The sequence below is a fragment of the Ylistrum balloti genome, unplaced genomic scaffold, assembly GCF_031769215.1.
Source record: "Ylistrum balloti isolate Yb309-2 unplaced genomic scaffold, AGI_CSIRO_Ybal_v1 Utg370028, whole genome shotgun sequence".
Classification (NCBI taxonomy): domain Eukaryota; kingdom Metazoa; phylum Mollusca; class Bivalvia; order Pectinida; family Pectinidae; genus Ylistrum; species Ylistrum balloti.
Genome location: NW_026782092.1, coordinates 612,480 through 629,630, shown reverse-complemented (window position 1 = coordinate 629,630; position 17,151 = coordinate 612,480). Strand labels below are relative to the sequence as shown.

Genomic DNA, 17,151 nt, shown 5'->3' with positions numbered 1-17,151 from the left:
ACAAGGGTTCAAAAGATGCAGGTTGATGAAAATAAGGGAGAGGGGAGGGGGAGGAGTTTTAGGATCACCACAGTGATTTCATGTAGAAATATTCTATTTTTTTATGCGAAATGAATCTGGACGTGTTTGATGCTCGTTAGTTTGCCTGTTGGTTCCGTTGATGTATACCTAGTTCTCATTTGAGAATATAACTTTATTTAATTGGTAACGCCAACAGAGCACAAGTATTTACCAAGTCTAAATCTAAATAGAGATTGCAATTAGATGAAACAATTTAAGACGCTCATTGGCTAATATAGTCCTAGAGATGAAACGCTGGATGAATGGCCGATTGGTTGAATTCACTCTTATTCACACCACGTTACTCCGGCGTTTCGCTTTCTATGTTTGTAATAGAATGAGAAGATGGTTTTTTTTTTATTTCATATCGAATTAAATAGGACTCAGTTGTATAAGAAATTAAATGCAATATAGAAAAACAAGAAAAACCTAATACTTATTTTAACAATTTTATTTAATAACAATATAAAAACGACAAAAATAACTGCTTAAACAGAGTATGATTCATTCAAACAAGATCTATCAACATTTGTTGACTGTACATCACAATTTAATTGCACATAGAATACCATTAAAATTATATCACATATCGTCCTCGTTGTATATGTAAAACACACATATAAAAATCAAGATTGTCCTTTCCAATTTACAATGACTAGCAATATCAAAATGATCAGTACACTTCCTCTACCGTCGGGCCAGTACTTGACCCTCCTTGTGCTTCTCTACCACAACCTCCACTGGGTGCCCCGCCATTTGACTGTGGTGAACTCCCGTGAAGTTTCGTCATGATAGGTGAACACAGTTTTTGAAATTCCTTTAGTTTATATTCGTATTCCTCCACGTCCGCCATAGTGTTACTGTCCAACCACTTCAAATTGTCCTCACATCCCTGACACACAGTGGATTTTTCCTCTGATGAAAGTTTGTCACCAACATTTTCCATCGCCTGTTTGACACTGAAAATGTAGTTCTCCAGCTGATTTCTGGCAGAAACTCTTTTCCTCTGTTTCTCGTCCTCGTCTTTGTATTTTTCTGCGTCGGCTACCATTTTCTCAATGTCTTCTTTACTCAAACGTCCCCTGTCGTTTGTGATGGTGATTTTGTTGGATTTCCCAGTACTTTTATCCTCAGCCGACACATTGAGGATTCCATTAGCATCGATGTCGAATTGGACATCGATTTGTGGAACACCTCTGGGTGCAGGTGGGATGCCGTTTAGTTCAAACCTTCCCAGTTGATTATTGTCCTTTGTCATGACTCGTTCTCCCTCGAACACCTGGATACTGACACCGGGCTGGTTATCAGAATACGTAGTAAACGTTTGAGATGTTTTCGTGGGAATTCTAGTGTTCCTTTCGATCAGTTTGGTCATCACACCTCCAGCTGTTTCTATTCCGAGGGACAGTGGAGCCACGTCCACCAGAAGGACGTCCTTGATGACGTTACTGCTGTCGCCGGTAAGAACGGCAGCTTGAACTGCAGCACCATACGCTACAGCTTCGTCAGGATTGATGGATTTGTTGAGCTGTTTTCCGTTCATGAAATCTTCGAGCATCTTTTGGATCTTTGGTATACGTGTAGATCCGCCAACTAAGACAATCTCGTGGATTTTCGATTTGTCCATCTTAGCATCACGAAGTGCCTTTTCCACAGGCTCTAGAGTAGCACGGAAAAGATCAGAACACAAGTCCTCAAATCTAGCTCTGGTGAGTTTACTGTAGAAATCGATTCCCTCAAACAGAGAGTCGATTTCTATACTTGCTTCGCTGCTGCTCGAAAGGGTTCGTTTGGCACGTTCACATGCGGTGCGAAGCCTTCGTAAAGCCCTGCTGTTCTTACTCAAGTCTTTTCCATATTTCCGTTTAAACTCCTGTACGAAATGGTTCACAACTCTGTTGTCGAAGTCTTCTCCACCTAAATGTGTGTCACCAGCAGTAGCTTTAACCTCGAATATCGATCCTTCGTCGATCGTCAAAATGGACACATCAAATGTTCCTCCTCCCAAATCAAAGATGAGGACATTTTTCTCGTCTTTGAGGTTCTTGTCTAGTCCATAGGCCAGCGCAGCAGCCGTTGGTTCATTGACAATTCGCAGGACGTTCAGTCCGGCGATGATCCCAGCGTCCTTTGTCGCCTGTCTCTGGGAGTCATTGAAGTAGGCTGGTACAGTGATCACGGCATCCTTGACCTTTTCACCAAGGAAAGCTTCAGCCGTCTCCTTCATTTTAGTAAGCACCATGGAGCTGATTTCCTCTGGTGTAAACTGCTTGGTGTCGCATTTGCTGTTCACCTGAATCTTTGGTTTACCGGAGCTACTGACCACCGTAAATGGCCAGTGTTTCATGTCCGACTGGACATTATGGTCATCGTATTTCCGACCAATTAGACGTTTTGCATCAAAGATAGTGTTCTGTGGGTTCATTGCTACTTGGCCCTTGGCAGCGTCTCCGATCAGTCTCTCCGTGTCCGTAAAGGCCACGTAACTAGGCGTGGTCCTGTTTCCCTGGTCGTTGGCAATAATCTCCACCTTCCCATGTTGGAATACTCCGACACAGGAATATGTTGTGCCGAGGTCAATTCCAATAGCTGGAGATTTACGTGAGCCTGCCATATTCGTCTTCAAATGTCAAATCGAAAGTAGAGTTATTGTTGTCTAGGTATTGCGTGTCGATCACTCCCTCGCTCGCTAAAGGCTGGATATATATACACACTAGTGTGTATTAAGTCCGCTGTGCGGTTATTCCAAGTAGAACTGTCGAACTTCTTTTCTGATTCTGATCACAGCTTGTGTGCACCATGTTTATATACCCTACTATAGTATACTTTCTTGAATGATCTAGATAATCGAGAGCGTTCCAGTGATTCGATTGGTCTAGAAACTTCCCGAATGAATTTAGGTCAGCCTTGTTATGAGGCACCTCAAGGGGGCATACTACATCATACGTTTCGCAGAAACATTAAAGTATATTAAAGTAATCTGACAAAAAGAAGTTTTTCTAAACGTAGTCAATTTCAATTCATTGAAGATTAGTTTACGTAATTAATGTTTAGTATATACATCGTATATGTCAATGAATATTTCCATATGATACTTGTATAAACATATTAACATATTAATGTCAGACATATTACATCTGCATACAAGCAGTTCATTTTGGTGCTTAAAATTATGAAAGGGACATTAAGCTGTTTTTAACGTCTTAGTTTTCATCAAAGAATAATTAATTAAATTAAAATTTAATAAATTGATATATGTGTCATTTGTAAATAATCGAAAACGTTCTAGAACGACCGATTAATCTAGAAACTTCCCGAGTCAATTCAGGTTAGCTTTGTGATTAGGCACCCTAAGGATGCAAATCTGCACGTTTATCGTATAATACCATAATATTGACACTTGAGACAGTAGTTATGATCAAAAGATAAAATACGTGAGGTTTCCTTAATTTGTAATTGATTCATGAGGTATAATGTCAAATAATGTCTTTTTGTCATTGACACCACAAAACAAAACATACCTGCATACATAAACACCCAACAGGTCCAGGCTTCCTGCTAGGTTTTAGACAGAGACAAATATTACATTTAATATATCAAAGAAACAAGTACGAGTGGTATGCATGGTCTGCAAAAAATCTTAAGCTCAATATCAGGTATCAATTCATGTAGAATATTATATCATTATAATTACTGGCAAATTACCTACTGATAGTCACATGAAATGTTAAAAATAACTCATATGTAGATGTGATTTACAAACATATATAGTTATATATATATATATATAGACACAGATAGATACATGACAAGAATATATATATATATATAACGGCTTTTTTTACTAATATTATATGCATAAAGAAATCTTAGTAAGTTTGAAACAGGGTATACGTATAAGACTCATGAGACTATGAAAAGGTTGTCAGGAATTATTCTGTATTCTGGATATTAAAAGAAGATGACCCGACTTAAATGTCAAGGGGAGACCACTTAGCCTCAAAATTGATAAAAGATTTGTTTTCAAAGGCAATTTTCCGTTCAACTTCCTACTGTACAGAGATTACAGATTTAAGCCATGGGAAGGATGGTTTTACATTCCTAAAGCGACAAGTGTATATATACTATTTTGTTATTAATATCAAGTGATTAATCAAAATAAAATCATTATAATAAATTAAAATTCCCTTTATGTCCCATTCATAAATTGCGATATTTTTTGCATGTTGTTTAACCACTGTTTTAAATCTTCCCATAATGTATATACGTTTTCACATTGATAAAAGAGGTGTGTTAAAGATTCTTGTTCTTTTTCACAGAAAGTACAATTTTCACCTCTTACAATTTTAATTCTGTATAGAAATTTATTTGTGGTTAAAATTCTATGTAAGAGTTTAAATTGAAAATTTTGTAGTTTTTGTATCTGGACATGTTTTAAAACAAACACTACAGTGTATATATTTTTCCCCAGTTTAAGGTATTTTCATTATTTATGCCCAGATCTCTTTTCCATTTCTCTTTGTTTAGATGCAGGGTAGTATTTTTGCTTTTGTAACACGGAGTGGTAAATGTATTTATGGTCTGTTCTAGTTAGTAGCTTGTGTAGATGTGTCTCTAGATCTCCATCATTGTTATCTGTGATTCGTATGGATTCAGTTGTTTCCTTTGGTATTTTATTTATGAAGGCAAAATATTGCAGAAAATTTAGATTATGACAGACTTCTTTTATTTGATTAAATGGTAAAAATAGTAAATTTTCATCTAGAAAATCCCTAATTGTTTTAAATCCCTTTTCGTCATAATTTAAATATTTTTAAAATGCTTTATGGTGACATAATTTAAAATATCAGACTGATGATCATCACTTTTCAATTCACTCCAGGATAGAAGAACATCTTTCCAAAATTTATTTGTAATTACAGTTGCTATTTCCTTTATTTTCTGCTTATTTAAATTCCAAAGCCTATCTCCTCCAAGTTATTTAAATTTTGATTTTGCTAATGTTTGCCAGTCTCCATTGCCCACATGAAATCGTTTAACCCATTTAATCTTTAGATATTTCAGGAAACTTTCTATATGAATCATTTAAAGCCCCCCTTCCTCATATCCCATAATAAGTGTATTTCGTTTTATTTTATCAGGTTTGTAATCCCAAATAAATCTATGCAAGATTGAATTGATATTTTGTATCAAGTCTGCAAAAGGACTAGATAACGAGTAAAATAAAAGATTGAGTAAAGGAAGTGCTTAAGTTTTCACTACGGTGATTTTCCCTATCAAAGTTAGTCTTCTTCTAGACCACATTCCTAGCAATCCGGTCATAACCGAGCGTAGGTCACTGGTTGTCCTGTTTGTAATATATTAGACTAGAATTATATTACCAACGTCTAGTTCATTTTGGTGCTTAAATTATGAAAGGGACGTCTAGGGTCTCATCAAAGAATAATTAATTAAATTAAAGATTTGTTATATGTGTTTCTCGTATGAAAATATTTTAAAAAATACGAATATGTTTTCGCCCTCTTCGTCTAGACGTTGGTAGTATAACTCTAGTTGTATTTTCATTTTTCTTTTTTCAGTTTTTAGCCATGTCATTAGTCATGTTCATTTTGAGGCGGAGTTTACTTGTAGTTTAATTTGGAGGTTTTATCGCCTCGTGAACAGCCATGGTGTTATGGAGGCGGGGTCTCCGTGTTGAATTTTGTTTTATTGGATTGATTGCCTCTTTAAGAGGTTGGGTAATTTTGTGATGTGGTATAATTGTTGAAGATAGTCACTACATCGCTAAAAAACATACGAAATTCCTGTCGCATGTCCTCAAAAAAATTTTTAAAAAATAAATGAAAGTAAAGTGTCTTACCCAATCACGCTAACATCAAAGGAGAAAAACACTTGAGACCCTAGTGTTCTGATGAACATGGACCATTCCGAGTAGGAACATATAGAGGTTACAAAGTGAGTGGTATTTGGTATATCTTTCACTCGAGTTAGCTATTCTTCACAAATTACAAAAAACACAAGCTGTAGTCATAAACGAGTTCATTTCTAAGACAATGTTAACCTTTAGGATCGGATCTGTGTAAATCTAGTCAATTATCAGTTTACATACATGGACAAGTTGTGCATAAATCAACAGGTCTTGAACAACTTCGTTCTTATGCAGGAAAATCCTAATTATGAGCTATTGTATGATTCATCTACGTGATGAAACTAGCGTCAATTCCTATAAGATCAACACAAATGGAAAATATCAATATCCACTAAAACACACATCACAAAGACCTCGACCGGCTATAGATGCGGATTTTGTATCAAAAAGGGCAGTCGGTGTTTGAATATGTCAACAAGCTAAAGTTGAAAGTGAAAATAGTGACCTTCAGTGGGAAACCACGATTGTTTTTAATTCTGTGCGAATATGCCTAGAAATATTGAAAGGTACTATAACCATGCACTTTTCCAAGGCAAAGACAGATTGGATTTCATAACTATCCAAATCTGTCACCAATAATTTAAAATATGAATTATCAGAAGCAGTGCAATAAAAGAACACTAAATTTAGATAGGGATTATATTTAGAACTCAGGAAATTAAGTCAGTTACATAGTATTGAAACTAATAAAATTAATATTCGAAGTTCAACGCAAGTGAAAACTATTAAGATTCAAAGAAACCGACCTACCAAATGCTAACACTGATATGATCAAGAAGTTCAAATAGCATATATGACTGCTACATATTCAGATTTCAACAGCCGGAATTTTATAAGTGAAACTAACAAACACATTAATTGAAATACTCCAACAAAACGGGTAAAAAGGACCTTGCAAAGTCTTTTTATTTCACCTTCGGATATATTGACAGATCTTGACTTTAAATAACAAGAAATCTATAGACTACGTCAATCGTGTGTATCCACCATAACTGGAACGCAAAGATACACAGACTCTTCTACATGGGCTGCTTATCTCGATCTTTTCCTACTACGAAACCAACATGGACAGCTTTCCATCAAGTTGTATAATAAACATGATGATTTGAATTGTGAGGTTTTCCATTTCTGACAAACTCATAACACAAGGGTTCAAAAGATGCAGGTTGATGAAAATAAGGGAGAGGGGAGGGGGAGGAGTTTTAGGATCACCACAGTGATTTCATGTAGAAATATTCTATTTTTTTATGCGAAATGAATCTGGACGTGTTTGATGCTCGTTAGTTTGCCTGTTGGTTCCGTTGATGTATACCTAGTTCTCATTTGAGAATGTAACTTTATTTAATTGGTAACGCCAACAGAGCACAAGTATTTACCAAGTCTAAATCTAAATAGAGATTGCAATTAGATGAAACAATTTAAGACGCTCATTGGCTAATATAGTCCTAGAGATGAAACGCTGGATGAATGGCCGATTGGTTGAATTCACTCTTATTCACACCACGTTACTCCGGCGTTTCGCTTTCTATGTTTGTAATAGAATGAGAAGATGGTTTTTTTTTATTTCATATCGAATTAAATAGGACTCAGTTGTATAAGAAATTAAATGCAATATAGAAAAACAAGAAAAACCTAATACTTATTTTAACAATTTTATTTAATAACAATATAAAAACGACAAAAATAACTGCTTAAACAGAGTATGATTCATTCAAACAAGATCTATCAACATTTGTTGACTGTACATCACAATTTAATTGCACATAGAATACCATTAAAATTATAAACTATCACATATCGTCCTCGTTGTATATGTAAAACACACATAAAAATCAAATACATGGTATATAATATTCAAGATTGTCCTTTTCAATTTACAATGACTAGCAATAGCAAAATGATCAGTACACTTCCTCTACCGTCGGGCCAGTACTTGACCCTCCTTGTGCTTCTCTACCACAACCTCCACTGGGTGCCCCGCCATTTGACTGTGGTGAACTCCCGTGAAGTTTCGTCATGATAGGTGAACACAGTTTTTGAAATTCCTTTAGTTTATATTCGTATTCCTCCACGTCCGCCATAGTGTTACTGTCCAACCACTTCAAATTGTCCTCACATCCCTGACACACAGTGGATTTTTCCTCTGATGAAAGTTTGTCACCAACATTTTCCATCGCCTGTTTGACACTGAAAATGTAGTTCTCCAGCTGATTTCTGGCAGAAACTCTTTTCCTCTGTTTCTCGTCCTCGTCTTTGTATTTTTCTGCGTCGGCTACCATTTTCTCAATGTCTTCTTTACTCAAACGTCCCCTGTCGTTTGTGATGGTGATTTTGTTGGATTTCCCAGTACTTTTATCCTCAGCCGACACATTGAGGATTCCATTAGCATCGATGTCGAATTGGACCTCGATTTGTGGAACACCTCTGGGTGCAGGTGGGATGCCGTTTAGTTCAAACCTTCCCAGTTGATTATTGTCCTTTGTCATGACTCGTTCTCCCTCGAACACCTGGATACTGACACCGGGCTGGTTATCAGAATACGTAGTAAACGTTTGAGATGTTTTCGTGGGAATTCTAGTGTTCCTTTCGATCAGTTTGGTCATCACACCTCCAGCTGTTTCTATTCCGAGGGACAGTGGAGCCACGTCCACCAGAAGGACGTCCTTGATGACGTCACTGCTGTCGCCGGTAAGAACGGCAGCTTGAACTGCAGCACCATACGCTACAGCTTCGTCAGGATTGATAGATTTGTTGAGCTGTTTTCCGTTCATGAAATCTTCGAGCATCTTTTGGATCTTTGGTATACGTGTAGATCCGCCAACTAAGACAATCTCGTGGATTTTCGATTTGTCCATCTTAGCATCACGAAGTGCCTTTTCCACAGGCTCTAGAGTAGCACGGAAAAGATCAGAACACAAGTCCTCAAATCTAGCTCTGGTGAGTTTACTGTAGAAATCGATTCCCTCAAACAGAGAGTCGATTTCTATACTTGCTTCGCTGCTGCTCGAAAGGGTTCGTTTGGCACGTTCACATGCGGTGCGAAGCCTTCGTAAAGCCCTGCTGTTCTTACTCAAGTCTTTTCCATATTTCCGTTTAAACTCCTGTACGAAATGGTTCACAACTCTGTTGTCGAAATCTTCTCCACCTAAATGTGTGTCACCAGCAGTAGCTTTAACCTCGAATATCGATCCTTCGTCGATCGTCAAAATGGACACATCAAATGTTCCTCCTCCCAAATCAAAGATGAGGACATTTTTCTCGTCTTTGAGGTTCTTGTCTAGTCCATAGGCCAGCGCAGCAGCCGTTGGTTCATTGACAATTCTCAGGACGTTCAGTCCGGCGATGATCCCAGCGTCCTTTGTCGCCTGTCTCTGGGAGTCATTGAAGTAGGCTGGTACAGTGATCACAGCATCCTTGACCTTTTCACCAAGGAAAGCTTCAGCCGTCTCCTTCATTTTAGTAAGCACCATGGAGCTGATTTCCTCTGGTGTAAACTGCTTGGTGTCGCATTTGCTGTTCACCTGAATCGTTGGTTTACCGGAGCTACTGACCACCGTAAATGGCCAGTGTTTCATGTCCGACTGGACATTATGGTCATCGTATTTCCGACCAATTAGACGTTTTGCATCAAAGATAGTGTTCTGTGGGTTCATTGCTACTTGGCCCTTGGCAGCGTCTCCGATCAGTCTCTCCGTGTCCGTAAAGGCCACATAACTAGGCGTGGTCCTGTTTCCCTGGTCGTTGGCAATAATCTCCACCTTCCCATGTTGGAATACTCCGACACAGGAATATGTTGTGCCGAGGTCAATTCCAATAGCTGGAGATTTACGTGAGCTTGCCATATTCGTCTTCAAATGTCTCAAATCGAAAGTAGAGTTATTGTTGTCTAGGTATTGCGTGTCGATCACTCCCTCGCTCGCTAAAGACTGGATATATATACACACTAGCGTGTATTAAGTCCGCTGTGTGTTTATTCCAAGTAGAACTGTCGAACTTCTTTTCTGTCTCTGATCACAGCTTGTGTGCACCATGTTTATATACCCTACTATAGTATACTTTCTTGAATGATCTAGATAATCGAGAGCGTTCCATTGATCCGATTAGTCTAGAAACTTCCCGAATGAATTTAGGTCAGCCTTGTTATGAGGCACCTCAATGGGGCATATTACATTAAACGTTTCGCAGAAATATTAAAGTATATTGAAGTAATCTGACAAAAAGAAGTTTTTCAAAACGCAGAATATTTCAATTCATCGAAGATTAGTTTACGTAATTAATGTTTAGTATATACATCGTATATGTCAATGAATATTTCGATATGATACTTGTATAAACATATTAATGTCAGACATATTACATCTGCATACAACCAGTTCATTTTGGTGCTTAAAATTATGAAAGGGACATTAAGCTGTTTTTAACGTCTTAGTTCTCATCAAAGAATAATTAATTAAACAATAATTTAATAAATTGATATATGTGTCATTTGTAAATAATCGAAAACGTTCTAGAACGACCGATTAATCTAGAAACTTCTCGAGTCAATTCAGGTTAGCTTTGTGATTAGGCGCCCTAAGGATGCAAATCTGCACGTTTATCGTATAATATCATAATATTGACACTTGAGACAGTAGTTATGATCAAAAGATAAATTACGTGAGGTTTCCTTAATTTGTAATGGATTCATGTGGTATAATGTCAAATAATGTCTTTGTTCCGGTCATAACCTAGAGTAGGTCACTATCTTTGTCTGAAATACGGACCTCGTCAAATTCATATCTGTGACACCGCTGCGATCTGTTCTGCTTTAGAGGTTTGGGAAAATTCTACATATGTCCTCTCTATATATTTCATTTCGTTCCTTCAGAAAAAAAAATCAATAGTTTTAAAACGCTTTTTGGGATCATATGTGAGTGAAAACTTCAAATCAATTATCAACAAATTAATGCCGAGTCATAAGCTTCGATATTGCTATTAAATAATTATTTGGATAAAAAAAGAAATTGGAAAAAAGTATCGATGTTTTAACTCACCATGGGAAATTGTATTGTCTGTATTTCCTCAACTCATAACAGCTTATTTACGTAAACTTTGATCACACGACGGATTTTTTTCTAAAAGTGTAAATAATAAATATCATATCAAAATTATATATACACCAGCGGATCATCAATGAATTGAAATTTTCTGCGTTTAGAATATCTTCATTTTGTCAGATTACTTTAATATACTTTAATGTTTCTGCGAAACGTTTAATGTAGTATGCTCCCTTGAGGTGCCTCATAAAAAGCCTGACCTAAATTCATTCGGGAAGTTTCTAGACTAATCGGATCACTAGAACGTTCTCGATTATATAGATCATTCAAGAAAGTATAGTATAGTAGGGTATATAAACATGGTGCACACAAGTTGTGATCAGAATCAGAAAAGAAGTTCGACAGTTCTACTTGGAATAACCACACAGCGGACTTAATACACACTAGTGTGTATATATATCCAGCCTTTTGCGAGCGAGGGAGTGATCGACACGCAATACCTAAACAACAATAACTCTACTTTCGATTTGACATTTGAAGACGAATATGGCAGGCTCACGTAAATCTCCAGCTATTGGAATTGACCTCGGCACAACATATTCCTGTGTCGGAGTATTCCAACATGGGAAGGTGGAGATTATTGCCAACGACCAGGGAAGCAGGACCACGCCTAGTTATGTGGCCTTTACGGACACGGAGAGACTGATCGGAGACGCTGCCAAGGGCCAAGTAGCAATGAACCCACAGAACACTATCTTTGATGCAAAACGTCTAATTGGTCGGAAATACGATGACCATAATGTCCAGTCGGACATGAAACACTGGCCATTTACGGTGGTCAATAGCTCCGGTAAACCAAAGATTCAGGTGAACAGCAAATGCGACACCAAGCAGTTTACACCAGAGGAAATCAGCTCCATGGTGCTTACTAAAATGAAGGAGACGGCTGAAGCTTTCCTTGGTGAAAAGGTCAAGGATGCTGTGATCACTGTACCAGCCTACTTCAATGACTCCCAGAGACAGGCGACAAAGGACGCTGGGATCATCGCCGGACTGAACGTCCTGAGAATTGTCAATGAACCAACGGCTGCTGCGCTGGCCTATGGACTAGACAAGAACCTCAAAGACGAGAAAAATGTCCTCATCTTTGATTTGGGAGGAGGAACATTTGATGTGTCCATTTTGACGATCGACGAAGGATCGATATTCGAGGTTAAAGCTACTGCTGGTGACACACATTTAGGTGGAGAAGATTTCGACAACAGAGTTGTGAACCATTTCGTACAGGAGTTTAAACGGAAATATGGAAAAGACTTGAGTAAGAACAGCAGGGCTTTACGAAGGCTTCGCACCGCATGTGAAAGTGCCAAACGAACCCTTTCGAGCAGCAGCGAAGCAAGTATAGAAATCGACTCTCTGTTTGAGGGAATCGATTTCTACAGTAAACTCACCAGAGCTAGATTTGAGGACTTGTGTTCTGATCTTTTCCGTGCTACTCTAGAGCCTGTGGAAAAGGCACTTCGTGATGCTAAGATGGACAAATCGAAAATCCACGAGATTGTCTTAGTTGGCGGATCTACACGTATACCAAAGATCCAAAAGATGCTCGAAGATTTCATGAACGGAAAACAGCTCAACAAATCTATCAATCCTGACGAAGCTGTAGCGTATGGTGCTGCAGTTCAAGCTGCCGTTCTTACCGGCGACAGCAGTGACGTCATCAAGGACGTCCTTCTGGTGGACGTGGCTCCACTGTCCCTCGGAATAGAAACAGCTGGAGGTGTGATGACCAAACTGATCGAAAGGAACACTAGAATTCCCACGAAAACATCTCAAACGTTTACTACGTATTCTGATAACCAGCCCGGTGTCAGTATCCAGGTGTTCGAGGGAGAACGAGTCATGACAAAGGACAATAATCAACTGGGAAGGTTTGAACTAAACGGCATCCCACCTGCACCCAGAGGTGTTCCACAAATCGAGGTCCAATTCGACATCGATGCTAATGGAATCCTCAATGTGTCGGCTGAGGATAAAAGTACTGGGAAATCCAACAAAATCACCATCACAAACGACAGGGGACGTTTGAGTAAAGAAGACATTGAGAAAATGGTAGCCGACGCAGAAAAATACAAAGACGAGGACGAGAAACAGAGGAAAAGAGTTTCTGCCAGAAATCAGCTGGAGAACTACATTTTCAGTGTCAAACAGGCGATGGAAAATGTTGGTGACAAACTTTCATCAGAGGAAAAATCCACTGTGTGTCAGGGATGTGAGGACAATTTGAAGTGGTTGGACAGTAACACTATGGCGGACGTGGAGGAATACGAATATAAACTAAAGGAATTTCAAAAACTGTGTTCACCTATCATGAAGAAACTTCACGGGAGTTCACCACAGTCAAATGGCGGGGCACCCAGTGGAGGTTGTGGTAGAGAAGCACAAGGAGGGTCAAGTACTGGCCCGACGGTAGAGGAAGTGTACTGATCATTTTGCTATTGCTAGTCATTGTAAATTGAAAAGGACAATCTTGAATATTATATACCATGTATTTGATTTTTATATGTGTGTTTTACATATACAACGAGGACGATATGTGATATAATTTTAATGGTATTCTATGTGCAATTAAATTGTGATGTACAGTCAACAAATGTTGATAGATCTTGTTTGAATGAATCATACTCTGTTTAAGCAGTTATTTTTGTCGTTTTTATATTGTTATTAAATAAAATTGTTAAAATAAGTATTAGGTTTTTCTTGTTTTTCTATATTGCATTTAATTTCTTATACAACTGAGTCCTATTCAATTCGATATGAAATTAAAAACCATCTTCTCATTCTATTACAAACATAGGAAGCGTAACGCCGGAGTAACATGGTGTGAATAAGAGTGTAAAAAAATACACACACATTGAAATCAACCAGTCGGCCATTCAACCAGCGTTTCATCTCTAGGACTCTCGCAACTAAATTAGCCAATGAGCGTCTTAGATTCTGTTTCATCTAATTGCAATACCTATTTAAATTAGATTCGGTAAAACCTTTTGTTCTGTGGTGGTTATCAATTTCTAATAGGCGAGAGATGAAGGAGGTTCTGCATTTATTTGACTTCTTGAAAATGTGTAGTTTTAACATTTTTTTTAATATTTGTGAGCGAACTTATGCGTGTGTAACATAAACACCAAGAAAATACTAACACGGCAACATAAAGAAGCACAAGGCGTGTCAAGTACTGGCCCGACGGTAGAGAAGTGTACTGATAATTTTAATATTGTTAGTCATTATATATTTAAAAGGACAATCATGCATGATGTATATTATACATTTTCTTGTGTGTGTATTACTGTTAAAATTAGTTCTGCTATTATCGTTACAAGGGTAAGCGTTTTCTGTTTCATCGCCGATAGATACCATGTAAATCTTTGTCAATTCGAGCGATGCTGCGTTCTCAAATGAGAATAAGGAGAACAATAACGGAACCACCAGGAACATAACGATCATCAAACACATCCAACTTCATATCACACTAGACATGTTGTGAGTTTGTCTGTCAGTTGCCGACATCTTGCACGAAAGACCGTCTCAGAATCAGCCCGCTCTCAGAATATCTCAATAACACTCTGTTCTCAGAATGTCTAAGAAACAGTCCGCTCTCAAACTGTCTAAGAACCAGTTCGCTCTCGGAATATCTCAGAAACAGTCCGCTCTCAGAATGCCTCCGAAACAGTCCGCATTCAAACTGCCTTAGAGGTTTACATATATATATATAAATATTCCTGTTATTCTTAAACTTTGTTAAAATTTGTTTAACTTCTGCTGTAAGCTATCAAATTTTACTAAAATTAGACAAAGTTTAGAGGTACTATACCAAATACAACATATCATTGACGGCATCCGCCTTTTTTAGCTTTACCATAGAGAAGACAGAAGAAGCACATTTCCCTTTATCCATCTGATAAATCTCACACAGGGGACTGTAGCTTGTACATTCCTCACTTACAATCTATAAACTACAGTGAAGTTCACCATACTACACAAGTTTCACAAGCACCTGTAGAAGCTTTGTATTCTAAGGGAGGGAAAGGTGACGTCACTGTTACTTCTAGTTGGAGGGGGAAGAATTGTCATAGTTCTCACTGGTAGATATATGTATTTTACGGCAGGAGGAAGATGCCACAGTACCCTGTGGTAGCTATGTGTTCTATGGGAAGGAGAGGAAATGTCACACTCTCAGGCAGTGGTAACTACATTGTATGTATTCGGTGTTATATAAAGGACAGAATCTATTTTACGGAAGGAGGAAGATGTGACAGTCCCCTGTGGTAGCTATGTGTTCTATGGGAAGGAGAGGAAATGTCACACTCTCGGGCTCTGGTAACTACATTGTATGTATTCGGTGTTATATAAAGGACAGAATCTATTTTACGGAAGGAGGAATATGCCACAGTCCCCTGTGGTAGCTATGTGTTCTATGGGAAGGAGAGGAAATGTCACTCTCAGGCAGTGGTAACTACATTGTATGTATTCGGGGTTATATAAAGGACAGTATCTATTTTACGGGAGGAGGAAGATGTGACAGTCCCCTGTGATAGCTATGTGTTCTATGGGAAGGAGAGGAAATGTCACACTCTCGGGCTCTGGTAACTACATTGTATGTATACGGTGTTATATAAAGGACAGTATGTATTTTACGGCAGGAGGAAGATGCCACAGTACCCTGTGGTAGCTATGTGTTCTATGGGAAGGAGAGGAAATGTCACACTCTCGGGCTCTGGTAACTACATTGTATGTATTCGGTGTTATATAAAGGACAGAATCTATTTTACGGAAGGAGGAAGATGTGACAGTCCCCTGTGGTAGCTATGTGTTCTATGGGAAGGAGAGGAAATGTCACTCTCAGGCAGTGGTAACTACATTGTATGTATTCGGGGTTATATAAAGGACAGTATCTATTTTACGGGAGGAGGAAGATGTGACAGTCCCCTGTGGTAGCTATGTGTTCTATGGGAAGGAGAGGAAATGTCACACTCTCAGGCTCTGGTAACTACATTGTATGTATACGGTGTTATATAAAGGACAGTATGTATTTTACGGCAGGAGGAAGATGCCACAGTCCCCTGTGGTAGCTATGTGTTCTATGGGAAGGAGAGGAAATGTCACACTCTCAGGCAGTGGTAACTACATTGTATGTATACGGTGTTATATAAAGGACAGTATGTATTTTATGGGAGGAGGAAGATGTGACAGTCCCCTGTGGTAGCTATGTGTTCTATGGGAAGGAGAGGAAATGTCACTCTCAGGCAGTGGTAACTACATTGTATGTATTCGGGGTTATATAAAGGACAGTATCTATTTTACGGGAGGAGGAAGATGTGACAGTCCCCTGTGGTAGCTATGTGTTCTATGGGAAGGAGAGGAAATGTCACTCTCAGGCAGTGGTAACTACATTGTATGTATTCGGGGTTATATAAAGGACAGTATCTATTTTACGGGAGGAGGAAGATGTGACAGTCCCCTGTGGTAGCTATGTGTTCTATGGGAAGGAGAGGAAATGTCACACTCTCGGGCTCTGGTTACTACATTGTATGTATTCGGGGTTATATAAAGGACAGTATGTGTTTCACGGGAGGGAGAAGAGGCGTCGCAGAAGTTTGAGAAATGCTCTCCAAACACTGTTCAGGTTGAGAAACCGAAGAAAATTTATTGTGAAAGCCCAGGATTATCAGCGCCAGGAAGAATCCTCATGTCAAATTTAGGCTTTTCAGAAATGGATAGTGCGATCGTGAAATCGTAAAAAATGAAGAAAAAAGAGGTTTTCAAACAAATTTACATCCCAAGGGGTGAAAAGAATGACATGTTGAAGAAAAGGGGAGGCACGTGATTTTCTATTTCATTCCTTATTCAACAGTTAAAGAAATGAAAAATTCTCTACATTTTTTATATTTATTTATTTTTGCGCTGATTACATTGTGTATAAATATTGATATTTTTCGCAAAATGCACAGGGATCGGACACGATTTTGAGTCCCATGGTCCATATAATATGTATTACAGTGTGTTAGTTTGATAATGGTCGTCACAATTACACCATATTCCGTTTACCAATATGAAGTAGGCCTAGGT

The 17,151-nt window shown here is 38.4% G+C and overlaps 3 protein-coding genes across 3 annotated transcripts; 1 reads left to right on the top strand and 2 right to left on the bottom strand.

Moving 5' to 3' along the window:
* Positions 1 to 495: 495 nt before the first annotated feature.
* On the bottom strand, positions 496 to 2,831 carry LOC132548831 (heat shock protein 70 B2-like). Its single transcript, XM_060212726.1, has one exon. The coding sequence runs from the start codon at positions 2,672 to 2,674 to the stop codon at positions 734 to 736; it is 1,941 nt and encodes a 646-aa protein (XP_060068709.1). The 5' UTR covers positions 2,675 to 2,831; the 3' UTR covers positions 496 to 733.
* Positions 2,832 to 7,627: 4,796 nt separating this feature from the next.
* LOC132548830 (heat shock protein 70 B2-like) lies at positions 7,628 to 9,983 on the bottom strand. Its single transcript, XM_060212725.1, has one exon. The coding sequence runs from the start codon at positions 9,829 to 9,831 to the stop codon at positions 7,891 to 7,893; it is 1,941 nt and encodes a 646-aa protein (XP_060068708.1). The 5' UTR covers positions 9,832 to 9,983; the 3' UTR covers positions 7,628 to 7,890.
* A 1,438-nt stretch (positions 9,984 to 11,421) lies between these two features.
* Positions 11,422 to 13,772, top strand: LOC132548791 (heat shock protein 70 B2-like). Its single transcript, XM_060212686.1, has one exon. It carries the CDS (start codon positions 11,572 to 11,574, stop codon positions 13,510 to 13,512), a length of 1,941 nt encoding a protein of 646 aa, XP_060068669.1. The 5' UTR covers positions 11,422 to 11,571; the 3' UTR covers positions 13,513 to 13,772.
* The last annotated feature ends 3,379 nt before the right edge of the window (positions 13,773 to 17,151 follow it).

Coding starts and splice junctions, on each gene's coding strand:
- LOC132548791 (XM_060212686.1), top strand. CDS start 11,572: ATGGCAGGCTCACGTAAATCTCCAGCTATTGGAATTGACCTCGGCACA.
- LOC132548831 (XM_060212726.1), bottom strand. CDS start 2,674: ATGGCAGGCTCACGTAAATCTCCAGCTATTGGAATTGACCTCGGCACA.
- LOC132548830 (XM_060212725.1), bottom strand. CDS start 9,831: ATGGCAAGCTCACGTAAATCTCCAGCTATTGGAATTGACCTCGGCACA.